We start from the raw sequence: 13,532 nt of genomic DNA, 5'->3' as shown, positions 1-13,532 counted from the left end.
CATAAAAGCAAATATTAGCAGCTGTTGTCTTGTATTTTAGAACAGGGGAACAGTTCTTTGGTGTTTGAGCAGCATCCTCAAGGATCACCAGAAGGTGGCGCCCTCTCCTGCTGAACGGTGTTGGGTGGAAACAAACGTCAGCTTATTCTGGAGGGGTTTGGTTTCTTTGTTGTTATTTAATTTAGTTATAAAATCAGTTACACCTTCATGACTGAACGAACGATGGGCTGACAACCTTTGAAATTCTTTCCTGTAAAGTCACAGAGAGGCTGACGCATCTTCCCAACGTAGCATTCAAGCGGTACCGACCGTGTTTATGTGAAATGCGACTTCACAGGCGTGCTGGGACAGGAGCAGGAGACCGTAGGTATGCCCGCTCCCCACCCTCTGCCTATCTCTCTGTTTGGATGTGTTTTTTCCTGCCTGAGGCCACAAATTTCTATATGTTTAGCTCTGTGTTGTACAGGATTTTTAACGCGTACAACACAATGAAAGTTTTTTTTATGATTTGAAAAATTGTGCCACCTCTTTAAAGAGAAACACGCTTCTCTATTTTACGTCCAGATTCTTATAAATGACCTTATCGAGTAATCAAAAGAGATTTTGCGTGGTTAGGGTGGAGCTCTGACAAGAACATTCAGATCCTTTCACTTTGAAATGGTGTCTTGGTCTTTCACCTGGTGTGAGTGTGCAGTGATTATTATTAACCCAAAACATGAAGTGAATCCAAACACTGGTTGTCACATGGAAAAGTGGCAGTGGATTTATTTCATATGCAGTAAAATAAGAAATAAATGGGAAGAAATAAAAACAACAACAACACAAAAATCATAACAAACGGTACCATGGGAGTTTATACAAAAATGGAAATTAGTTGCAAAGAAAGTGACACAAAAACTGAATGTCTCCAACATATTCTGAAAACTTTCTTTAAACTAAACAAAAAAAGTCTTTTAAGCTTTACAATAATCCCAGTTTAAATCTAAATACATGCTATTGGACCTTATTTCTAACATTCAATTCTAACATTTGCATAGGTTGTCACATTAATTGTCAGTTTATTAATAAAGAAGCATCCCGTCCCACTACGCTACTTTGACCCCACCTGCAAATAAACATGCTGAAAACAGTAAACAGGTCTGAAATATGCCCCTTTAAAGCCAGCGCTCTTAAATGAGCCCAGGCCAGGAGAAGTGGGAAGACTACTCCTACACGTAGTTTTTGCCTCCCGCAGGGTGGGACTGGGGGTAGCGTTGAGCCGGCCCAGCGTCCTGCTTGGGGCAGTGGCAGCTGAGGAAGGCCCCTCCGATGATGACGAGAATGGCAGATGCCCAGCCGACGTACAGGGCACTTCCAAACTCATACCTGTGGATGAAACACAACACGCATTGTGCTTGAGTGTTTGAGGACTCACATGGCCAGCTCAATACAAGATGTTTCTGTCTTTCTGTATATATATATATATATATATATATATATATATATATACCATAGCATTTAAATTTGGGTACTAAAAAGGTTAAGTCTGCCCTACTAAACTTAGTCGGTGCTACATGTCAGAGTACCCACTATTAAAGAAGGATTTCTTAAGAAATAACACAAAGTAAATACACTGTTATGTGTGTAGTATGTTTTTTGTGAATTTTTAAAAATGCATAAAAAATGTCAGAACAACACGTGTTGTCTTTGAGCCGATGTGGCACTAACTCAAAGGAGCAGGTAAACATTTCAGGAAATAGACCTATTTCTTTGGTGCCAAGTGTGAAAATGTTGTGGGTTTGCACGGCTCACGCGCCTGAATTTTTGTCGGGGACCGGACTCTTTCATTTCCCTTTGTGTGTGCTGTAATGCTGAATCTTGAACTTTTTTTGGTCTCTGTCACAGAGACAGACTTTTTTTAATCTGATGTCTGTCTGTGGATTCACCAAAGAAACCTTCAGTGATACTTGATAAGGATTGCGGGGGGGGTTCGTGTGACAGAGGAGATGCTCACCTGGAGTTAGTCGGAGTGAATGGATTGTAGAATTCCTTTGCTATGTTGCTGCCAAACCAGGAAGTTCCCGCCAGGGCAAGCAGACCTGGAAAATTGCGAGCACAAAAGCTTCTCTATATTGTTGGATTTTAGAGGTAACTACTTGCGCAGTTGTGTTATCTTTGACATATCTCGAATGCAAAACCTCACATTCTAAAACGATGTTCCAATGTAGCTGTGAATGCAGGTAAAAACAAAGAAGTACTATGTTACACTTTTTTTAAAAACCCATAAAAAGATGATTTAACTCTCACCAGCAAGTATAAAGATAATCCCTCCACTCAGGGCCACCTTATCCTTCAGCTCTGGAGAGTCGCTCATGACCGTAGTGCACTTCATACCCATCACTGCCACCAGGATGGAAATGAAGCACAGCACGATGGACGACACCATCAGCCCTCGTGTGCCCTGTACGTTTCCTGCAGACACAGAGAGGGTACGTTAGTCAGAGCAGGTTTCACTCAAGGCTTACTTCACTAAGAAGTAACTGGGTTAGAGACAGTTGAAATCCCTCCAAACAGGGAGATACTTCACAGCAGTAGCAAAGAAAACAAAATTTTGCACGAGTGCCATTTTATTAGTCCATGTTTAACTGTTCTTTCTTTAACAATCAATCCTCAACAGACCACACATCACCTCTGTTACCTTTCTCTTCTAATCGAGGGCTATTCAGGATTAGAGAGTGCATTTCCAATGCTTCTCCGAGTGTATATACATTTCCAGAAGATTCATTTCTGAGGACTTTTGTGGTGTATTTTAAAAATAGATTCTGTTCCCCACCCCGCCCAATCCACACACACACACACACACACACACACACACACACACACACACACACACACACACACACCCCGACCTACCCTTTAAGCCAGATTGCGTCTTTTTTGCGTCACACTACAAACTTACTGAGAATCTAAATTTAACTGATCAAAACTGCATCTTCCTCATCTGGATGAAGACTCCCCATCAAGTGTTACCTTCAGATTTCTAATCCCGTCTCCCAAGAAACATTGCAGACTGTCCTATCACAAAAACATATAAATCATTTAAGTGCACACCAGAAAAATTGTACTTCTAACAAATAAATATGATTCTGAATAGAAGAGCTCACTCACAGCCTATTTGATCCTTTAGTTTTTGTTTTTCATGTTTTTGTTTTTATTTGTTCTATTCTTTTGTGTGTTGCTGTGTAGTTCTCTGTTGCGGGGCTTGTTGTGCAGTGTTCCTCACATTGTCTCAATCCTTGTTTAACTTCCACTGAATGAATGTGTTTCAGAAAAAAAGGGTAAAAGTGTAAAAAAAAAAAAAGGGGAAAAGAAACACGTCCATCGAAGGGATTATTTTTAATCTGATAGTTGTGTTTTTTTGTAAAAATGTTTACACTTGACTGATTTGCAACACTAACAGCATGAAGTTTAAACATTGTCTTTCATGTCTCTTTCATGACGTAGGTTATGGTATTTGACCAACATGTCTTTGCATGCAGGAGGTCTAAGAAGGAGAAGGGAAAAGGTGCACTCTCCCTTTAGTGACCTCGAGGCTTTGAAAGACCACAGACTTAAACATATTTTTTGTTCATAGAATAACCACAGTTCTACTTAAACTTCTAGCATTGGTATTGAAAGTAACTGTTCAGGTATTATTTGAATGTGCACCATTCACTATCTCATGACATGCTCCCCACCCAGCTAACTACCCCCTTCCACACCCAAAAGATAGAACAAGTATTTGATTTTGGACACTGTGTTACTCATAAACCCCTTATTCTCTGGCTATGACCGTCATCAGCAGTTAATAATAATGAAGAAATATCACAAAAGGTAAAAACACGATGTATATAAAGCAGTACCTGGCAGCTGGAGGAGGGAGTCATACACTTTACACTGAACTTGTCCGGTGCTCTGACTCGCACAGGTCTGCCAAAGCCCTTCATACATCGCCTGAGCCGTGATGATGTTGTCCCCAACGTAGGCTGAAGCTTTCCACTGCACCATGATTGTGGCCGCGATGACGCCAAAGCAGCCGATGAGGGCCAGTATGAATCCGAGAAGCTGCACTCCAGCGTTTGCCATTGTTTGATGAATTAAAATAAGAATTTAAATGAAAATGGCAAAAGTTCTTTGGGGGAGTTTTTTGGTTGTTGTTGTTTTTTAAAGATATAAAGGTGAAAAAATGTTGCTCAATGATGTTCCCAGTGGGTTTGTGTTGGCGAGCTGCTCCCAAATAAAGGCGCCTAATCACCTGTGCATCTTTAAGGAATGACCTGGAGGAGAGGGAGGATCCCAGAATGCCATCAACTCCTGCTGAAGTCAGGAGGTGCAGGGTGACACCTTCTGGCTGTGAAGGTCTTCTGCAAATAATAAAACCAAATGAACCCACACATATGCAGTGAACTCCATTTAAAAATAAAATCTTTTCTAAAGTAAGTAACAACAGTCGGTAAGAGCACTGTGAGCAGCAGTGATCATCTGTCCCATTGTTTGTTTGTTTGTTTTCACTTTATTTTTATAATTGAAGCAATATACAGAAATTCATTTAGTGAAAAAAATAGAAATACTGTAAAAAATAAAGCAAAATATTCTGATTCAGCTTACACATGAAAAAAGGGACAAAGTGCACATTTATTAAACCACTAATCTCCGTAAGTTATCTGTTGATTTTTATTCATTTTTCTTATCAATACAAACATTAATTCTAATAACAGAATATTTACATGCCATAAAATACAAATTATTATCAAATTATCCGCAGATCCAGCTTTGGAACGTTAACCGTAAAATCTTAATAAGAAGGAAGTAGCATAGTTGATTGTATGATTCCTGACATTATTTCACACATGAATGATCTTCTCAGTGCGACTTCTCTCTGATTTACTTGTTCCGTGAAGAAACATTTGCTTTTGCTGGTTTGCTGAATTGCATGATAATCTTTTTTTTTTGTGGCCGGAGCTGACCAGCGGGCAAAGGTTTTTCTTGCCTAACCCACACTTGTGTTGTTGTTTGCACTTTTTGTCAGCTGACTTCCAAGCCCACAGAGAAACTTGTCACAGTGTTCCTCGATCGCTGTAACACAGAGGTTTTTGTTTGCAGTGCATGAGTCTGAGCTTTTTTGAATTTCCTCTTTCTTTGTTGTTGGGTTTGTTTGTTTTTTTCAGTAAAAAAATGGACAGAAATTTGGGTCTGATCCTGCTCCTGCTGCTTCTCTGCCACAAAGGCAGCGGAGAGTTTTGTCCATACCGATGTCAGTGTTTCACTCTGGTCCAGGTGCTATGTGCTGATGCAACAATGACGTCTTTACCAAAGAATATTTCCAGGGAGGTCAAGGACTTTATTGTAATGACTACGGCTGTGCAGTACTTGTTCTCTCACACTTTGGAGGGCAGTCCTCAACTCACCAAGCTTATTTTCCTGGATAATCAACTGAAAAGTATTCACTGTCGGGCATTCGAACATCTGACTGAGCTTCAGGAACTGGAGATCAGCGGGAACCCCTTGGATCATTTATTTCTAGGAACTTTTTCAAAGCAAGGAAATTTGACTAAACTGCTGCTCAACTTCAACAGGTTCCAGACGGTGCTTCCTGGTATGTTTGACTCCTTGAAACAGCTAGAAACTCTGCAAATGAAGGGCAACGTCATATCAGATCTACCTGCGTTTCTTTTCCTGAACCTTCAAAAGCTGCGTGTCCTGGATTTGTCCCAAAATAAGCTTGAGGGAGTAAAAAAAGAAACTTTTTGTGGTCTGGAAAAGTTAGAGATCCTGAAAATGAACAACAACCTCGTCAGCAATTTTACATCTGACACATTTCACAATGTTTCTCAGCTGACAGAGCTTCATCTGGAAGGGAACATGATAACAAAACTTGATGATGGCATCTTTGCTGTGTTAACTGAATTGCAGGTGCTGAATCTCCGTGGGAACCTTCTTACAACCTTTAGCGATAAAGTGTTTGGATTTGAGGGCTCAAATTTGTCGGAACTGAACCTAAAAGGCAACAGACTAACTGAGCTGTCCTCTCTAAGCAGTCTGACTTTACTTACCAACCTCATCCTGTCCTCTAACCAGCTCTCCAACCTTACTGGAGACATTTTTAGAAATGTTACAGCCCTGATGATCCTGGACCTGTCTGAAAACCAGATCACTTCACTGCCCGAAACAATCTTTAATGATCTGTCTGAGATTAGGACAATCTACCTGCAAAAGAACAATCTCAGCACTTTGGATGCCAAACTGTTCAAGAGCCAGGAATTCATTCAGCAGCTCTACCTGTCTGACAACCAACTGGAGAGTCTCCCAGAGGACCTTTTCGACCATTTTATCCTGCAGTACACCGTGAGGCTGCATGGAAACCCTTGGAAATGTGACTGCCACATATGGTACCTGCATGACTGGGTGTTGGAAAACAGCAAAACCATGGAGATGCTGGACAGGGTGGTATGTGAGAGCCCAAACTTTTTGAAAAAACGGGCGGTCATGTCCATCAACAAGGATCAGCTGGTCTGTCATTTGTCCAGAGATGAGATGCCAGATCTCAGCACCTGTAGCCTCCAAGCATCAAATGGCATCATGATCATAAAGTGTAAAGTAGATATATGTTCTCCACTGACAGTGAAGGTACAGTTTCAGAAGGAAGATGGCAACATTAAGGAACATATTGTGAAAAATGAGCATGAACCCTCACAATGTAGCAACGAGACACTGATCGAGAGCCCCATTCAGTAGTTTTCAGACTTTTTCTGGGTGCAAATTGTTTCACACTCAGAGTCACGTTATATGTTCAGTGACTGCCAGAGTCAATACTCTAAACAAACCTCTAACTCACCAGCTGACTAGTATACATAAATGTGACTGAATGATAAGAAAGGTGGATGAACCTTTTTTTTTTTTAAAAAAGTTCAAAGTTCAACTCAATTTCCAAAGATCCTGTCACTGCTCAAAGAAGCAATGAGTGAGCTGTCAGTCATCTGCTAACACATGCTTTTCCTGTGATTAAAACTCCAGTAGACGTCAGTGCTTCTCTCCTCTGTGTAAACTGCCAATGCTAGTCCCCTCAAACAGAACAGTCATCACTGACACAGTGCAGAGTAGTTATGAATATGTTTTTGTTTTCAGCAAGTTTGAGGTTAGTTTTCTGTGAACAAATAATTGAGTAAAACGTAATATTTGCTTCATGAAATTACTGGATTGAATTTTCAAGGCAGGAAAATTTATTAATCCTTAAATCAGGGATAGAAATTGTATGAAGAGTCTTGAAAGGCATGTGGTGTAAAAATCACCATACGAGCTACCATGAAGTGAAGGCCATCTGTTATCCCTGTATCGGTGTTGTTCCTGCATCATCATCATCATAAGTTTCTCCAGGACTGACTTTGCAGCTAACTAACAATTGTTGTCTGTCAGCTTGAAATGTGGAATAAAAAAGGGGGGGAAATGTCTTTGTTTATATAAAACTGTCTTCTAGAACAAATGGAAACAATTCTAGGTGTGTTCTTTATTAATTTATAAAATATCATATACTGGTATGTATTATCAAGCTAGGTTTGCTGTCAGCCAAATTTAGCTTTCTCAATGTTGGTTTGCTAGGGATAGCTTTTAATAGCGGTAGCTAACTTTTTGGCTAATGCTAACTCAATTCTCAGACAACATGACTGATGGTCAGTTGTAATGCTGATCCTGGACTGACATTGCTATGATAATGTCAGAACAACACCAACCCAGAAATATCAGATCACGCAGCAGGCTACACCATGAGCTGGTCACCGGGCTGTCACAGGGCTAACACAGTGAACTTTTGGGAAATTTGAGCTACACTAGCTTGTATGTAGATCTGACCACACATGACAGCCGTTGCTCCCCATGTGTATCACTGAGCCTTGGGCACCCATGACTCTGTCACTCAAATCCTCACACTTGCTCATTTTTTTTGCTTCTAACACATAAACTTTGAGGACAAAATGTTCACTTTCTCTTTAATATATCCCACCCACTAACAGCTGCCACGATGAAGAGATAATCAGTGTTATTCACTTCACCTGTCAGTGCTCATAATGTTATGCCTGATCGGTGTATGTCATAAGCTAACTGTGGCTTGTTTACCTAATATCATCATCAGAATATGATCATAGCAACCGGCAGTAAGAAGTGCAGTAATTTTCTGCAGTGGAGCAGAAGGGCAAAGCAGCTAAATGAATATACTTACACTATTGCTCAAAAGTCTTGAAAAATGTTTTTATATTCAAAAGAAAAAGACAATTTATTTTCATTTGCAATAACAAAAAATGATTACAAGTGTTCCAACTGATCTATCTACAGCATTTCTGTGTGATCTGATTGCTCAGAGAAGTGCAGCCTATTCAGTGGAGATGAAGTGACAAAATATTAGTTTTCAGAAATTTCCCACATAGAACGGGTTTCATTTCTTAGAAGAGACAGTGATCACACCCACAAAACGCCCACAGACTGTCCAAAGAATAGCCAAAGATCAGTCACCAGATGAACTTGATAAACTTGCTTTAGGTTACGCAATATACCACTGGATCACAGGGGCGATCTTACTGAAAACAGGCCTCTTTGTGTCTATGTACATAAACTATGTACTGAATTTATGATGTATGATTTGAGTAATTATTCATTTTCACTTAAAGCATTTCTTTAATATTATTATTTATTTTTCAAAAAATTTTCCTTCTCTTTCTTTTAAAAACAGGAATATTTCAAAGTGACCCCAACCATTTAAGCTGCAGTGTGCATTACATCTCACCACTGCCTTTGGCACGCACATATATTGAGGTTTTTACTTGGCTGTGGAGTGGGTGGACTATTCATTGCAGTTCTTCAAAAGTATTTCGGTATCAAGCAGCCATCCTCTGATCAATCTCACTGCTGCTGCACACTGGGAGGGATAATAAAGATTGAGGGAGGAGGAGAGCCCCAGCGCAACAAGGCACACAGATGGCTACACCTTGAATACAGCACTTTCACCCGTGGTTAATAAGGGTCAAATGCCAAGGGGTCAATTGGGTCCTCGTTTTGAGGTGACTGACATCCCAATTCAAGTGGTGGCATACTTATTTCCAGAGTTTGGAGGGTTGTCCTTAAGCTGGAGGTAATCCTCACTTGACTCAAAGTCTGAAAACAGAACATTTAATGTTAAAAGTACAGCTAATGAGCAGAACGAGATATGGAAGTCGTTAAATGCATATCTCTGTTCAGTGAGCGTGCTGGCATTTAAATGAATAGAAAAGAAACTAATAGGATGTGTCACAGTTAGCAGTGCAGTTGCTGAAGAATGTTTTTGAGGCTGTTTCCTTTGGAATTAAGGTTACTTAGAGTTATGCAGGAATTATATTGTGAAGTAAATCAAGTCAAATCTAACTGATTCATTTCATGGTATTGATGTGGCCTTTTGAAAGCAAAATGTTGCCAATCAACAGGTAGACACTAGATGTTGGAATTTAGCGGCTAAACTAACAGATGAAGACTTGATGAAGAACTAGTGGGTCAGAGTTGTGTCTACATAACGAAACTCAGCACTGAAAACTGGATGCTTGAAATAAAACAGCTGAAAGCAGCCTAAAAATGAGAGCAGGATAAATTAACTGCAATTTACAAAAACTAAAACAATGAACTGATACTCTGAAGCTTTGTGCACAGAGATGAGATTAGAGATCTCCTCAGTTTATCATTCAAGTGATCACATTTTTAGGCTACTATAAAAGAAAATCTTTTTTTTTTTTTTTTTTTTTACTTCCTGGAATTCAGGTCTCCTAAAAATTATTATTGGGATACTGGGAAGTTTTGGTAGAGTTTAAGTTTTGCCACAAGGTTAATGTAGTTATCAACACTAAATCACCTGCCAGCATCCATCACTGGTAATTGCTCAGCAGAGTTACAGCAGCAGTGTTTGAGAGCAACCCAATGAGTAGGAATGAAAAGCTGCTTTTCCCCCACCCATGGTCACATCTCATCTCTGTATCCAGCTTAGTGGGCATTTAGCACCGGACACCACACTCCACACAGCAGCTCTTCAGATCGAAGAGAAGAGAAACAGAGGGGAGGGAGACATTATCCGGTGAGGCGCACAATGTCCAAAACAACACAAAGCACTGGGGAAGATGGTTTCCCACAGAGTTTAGACTGGTCAGTGAGAAGGGAGGTGGCGAGGGCAGGGCAGGGTCCTCAGGACAAAGACCAGAGGTCATCTGAGGCTCAGTGCTTGTGGCGAGAATTTGGGACTTTACTTTTTTTGATGGGAAAATGTTAACTAATTTCACACTGAGTCGCTGAATAAAATGTTATAACTGATCTGAAACACTGAACTCAATGTTGAGGACAAAATTTTTTTACTTGTACTTCAAACACCATGATTATGGTTTTTGTCTCTCAGCCTTATTTAAATGAGTTTAGTCTGTCATGAAATGATAACCAACACCAGTTGCTATCATGTGGGCAGGTGTCTATTAGGTCCTCTCTCTCACACAGGCTATGAGAAGGGTGAATGCGATGACCTAAGCATCTCGCGAACACAAATGGGCCATTTTGCACTCTCAAACTGTGAACCTTGCTTACAAACAAGGGTCAATATTTACCCCTCAGTGCACCCAGACCCCTGGATGGAAGCTTAATTGGTGGTGCTGACCAAATTAAGAACAGCTGACCTGATGTGGGTGTTAAGTGGACGGGGAGATGTTACTAGAATGGAAATCTTTTAGCATGCTGGTACACTGCCCTTTGTTTTGTCAGTCCCTATTGGAGGATAACAAGAGGCTATAAGCTCCTTATCATCACATTACATTTATGAAGGATGAATCGGGAACTATGGCCCTCTGGACCCCCATCCTCAAAAATAGCTATCCTTGTTTTGTGCCCAGCTGGTTTTATTATGCCTGCAAGCAGCACTTCATTCTATACTTTTGGTCGGACACTGAAATACCTTCTATGCTCCATCCTCCAGCAGCAAAGATCCTATAAAACAATATGTGTTTCACACATTTGGGTTTGTTAAAACATTGCCAGTTTATTTTCCCTGATTTATTTTATGAATTCAATGCAGACAAGTCATGTTTCCAGGTTTTGATTAAAAACCTACTTTCACTTGCAGTTGTACATGTAATGTGGATTTCACAGATTGCAGGCCACTGCTTGTGTTGCAGGCCACATCAATTCCTATCAGTTCAATTCCGTTTTATTTGCATAGCACCAAATCACAACAGCAGTCACCTCAAGACCACAAGGTAAAGACCCAATAGCAATACAGGGAAAACGCCAACAATCAAAGGATCCACTTTGAGCAAGCACCTGGTGACAGTGGGAAGGAAAAACTCAATTTTAACAGGAAGAAGCCTTCTGCAGGACAAGGTTCAGGGATGAACAGGCATCTGTCAGGACTGGTTGGGAGTGACAGGAGAAAGAGAATCCTAAAAGCGTTAAGAAAATGTAATGAAGTTATCATTTTTAACCACCTATAAATCAGTCATGCATCATGCAATGTAATTAGTAACTGCATTTAAACCCTTTCAAAGATGTTATTATAAGAAGTGAACACCAAACAACAGAGAAAACAATCAGATGTACGTACCTACCCACTAAGGACACTTATTGTCATCAGTTGTTCAACAGTGACCCTTGGACTAGGGTGGCAGATGGAATAAGTAGATCGAGGCCTGAGGCTGTTGCCAAACCAAGCCAACTTTTTTTAGAAAGCGTTTTAAAAACAGCAACCACTGACCAAAGTGCTGGACAAAGCACTGAAATACAACTTAAATAAAGTTTAAATAAGTAAAAGTAAATAAATATAAAAATAATTTGAATTAAAATTACTACACAAAATAAGAGCATCAGCACGATACAAGATTTGGGAGCCGCTACAGCAAAAGCCCTTTCTCCTCTGAGCAGCTCCTCTGTGTCCTCCACATCCAAGAGTACTTGCACCATCTGCAGACAAGACAAGGAAGACTGGCTAAAATCAACATATAGAGTTACAGTAATCCAAGTGAGTTATAATGACGGCATGGATTACTGTTTCAAAATGATCTTTTGATAGAATGTTTTTTTTATTTTAGCCAGCTGTCTCAGCTGAAAGAAGCTAGATTTTACCAATGCGCTGATTTGACTGTCCAATCTAAAATTCTTGTCCATCCTAAAAATCATGCTTCTGACAATAAGCTTTACATACTGAGCCAGTGGGCCTATGTCGACAGAACAAGCCTCACCAGTGACGCTAGGCCCAAACACAATAACCTCTGCCTTCTTTTGATCAAAATTTAGGACGTTTAGCACCATTTGGGTTTTTAATTCCTCAAGGCACTCAGCTAAAGTTTCCATGGAGCATCCTTCTGTTTTAGGGAACATAAACCTGAGTATCATCTGCATAACAATGGAGAGCAATTTTGTACTTGCTAAAATTAGAAGCAAGAGGCAGCAGATATACAAAATAGCAGAGGTCCAAGTATCGAGCCCTGCGGAACCCCACAAGACAAAGGAGCAGAGGAACATCTGAAATCACGTAGTCTAAGGTTCTCTTGGAAAGGAAGGATTGGAACCACTCCAGAACAGTGCCACAAATGCCTACCCTGAGCTCTAAACAAGACATTAAAATATTAAGATTCGCTGTGTCAGAAGTGACAGTTAAGTCTAGAAGAACTAGCATCAGATAGTCCCCTGCATCTGTAGCCAGGAGGATGTCAGTAAAAACCACCAGCAGTGCAGATTCCATGGATCATCCATCATCCATCCATCCATCGATCCATTCTCTTCCACTTATCCTTGTCAGGGTCACAGGGAGGCTGGCGCCTATCCCAGCTGTCTCTGGGCGAGAGGTGCGGTACACTCTGGACAGGTCGCCAGTCTGTTGCAGGGCTAACACATAGAAACAGACAACCATTTTACGTTCACACCTGTGAAAATTTTTGAATTACCAATTAACCTAACCCCACTAAATGCGTGTCTTTGGACTGTGGGAGGAAGCCAGTGTACCCGGAGAGAACCCACGCAAACACTGGGAGATGCAAACTCCACAGAAAAACCCTGGCGTGATGGTTGACCTTCTTTCTGTGAGGCAACAGTGCTTACCACTGTGCCACCATGCTGCCCGTGCTATGAAGAGACTTAAAACCAGATTGAAAACCGTCAAGAACATCATGTTTCACTAAAAATGCCACAAATACACTGTGAACAATTTTCTCCATAATTTTTTAAAGAAAAGGAAGCTTGGAAATAGACCTAAAGTTAGATAACACGGTAGGATCAAGGCAAGGTTGTTTTTTTTTATTAGTGGTTGCACTGTTTGCATCCTTAAAAATTTTAGGAACAACACCTGAGGACAGGCTGCTGTTAATAACCTCACGACAGATGGGATCACATCACAGGGGGGAACCTGAGGCCTTCAGGTGACCAAATAGTCTCATAAACGACGGTCTCACTGAAGACTCGCAGTAACTACGGGGCTGAGCAGAATTTCACCTTTATTACATTTCTGCCTAATACCTTCAAATTTAGACACT

General features: G+C 40.6%; 2 protein-coding genes across 2 annotated transcripts; one reads left to right on the top strand and one right to left on the bottom strand.

Annotated features, from left to right (window-relative positions):
* Positions 1-740: 740 nt before the first annotated feature.
* cldn1 (claudin 1) lies at positions 741-4,292 on the bottom strand. The gene is made up of 4 exons (XM_005939404.3): positions 3,882-4,292; positions 2,287-2,451; positions 1,994-2,078; positions 741-1,365 (listed from the first exon to the last, which is right to left on the bottom strand). Exons 1-4 carry the CDS (start codon positions 4,102-4,104, stop codon positions 1,209-1,211), a joined length of 630 nt encoding a protein of 209 aa, XP_005939466.1. The 5' UTR covers positions 4,105-4,292; the 3' UTR covers positions 741-1,208.
* Positions 4,293-4,916: 624 nt separating this feature from the next.
* Positions 4,917-7,041, top strand: LOC102296628 (carboxypeptidase N subunit 2-like). Its single transcript, XM_005939403.2, has one exon. It carries the CDS (start codon positions 5,125-5,127, stop codon positions 6,751-6,753), a length of 1,629 nt encoding a protein of 542 aa, XP_005939465.1. The 5' UTR covers positions 4,917-5,124; the 3' UTR covers positions 6,754-7,041.
* Positions 7,042-13,532: the final 6,491 nt, after the last annotated feature.

This window comes from Haplochromis burtoni, unplaced genomic scaffold (assembly GCF_018398535.1).
Source record: "Haplochromis burtoni strain Fernald_Lab_line unplaced genomic scaffold, NCSU_Asbu1 Contig_266, whole genome shotgun sequence".
NCBI classification, from domain to species: domain Eukaryota; kingdom Metazoa; phylum Chordata; class Actinopteri; order Cichliformes; family Cichlidae; genus Haplochromis; species Haplochromis burtoni.
The sequence above is the reverse complement of the archived record's forward strand: the minus strand, read 5'-3'. Positions and strand labels throughout refer to the sequence as shown.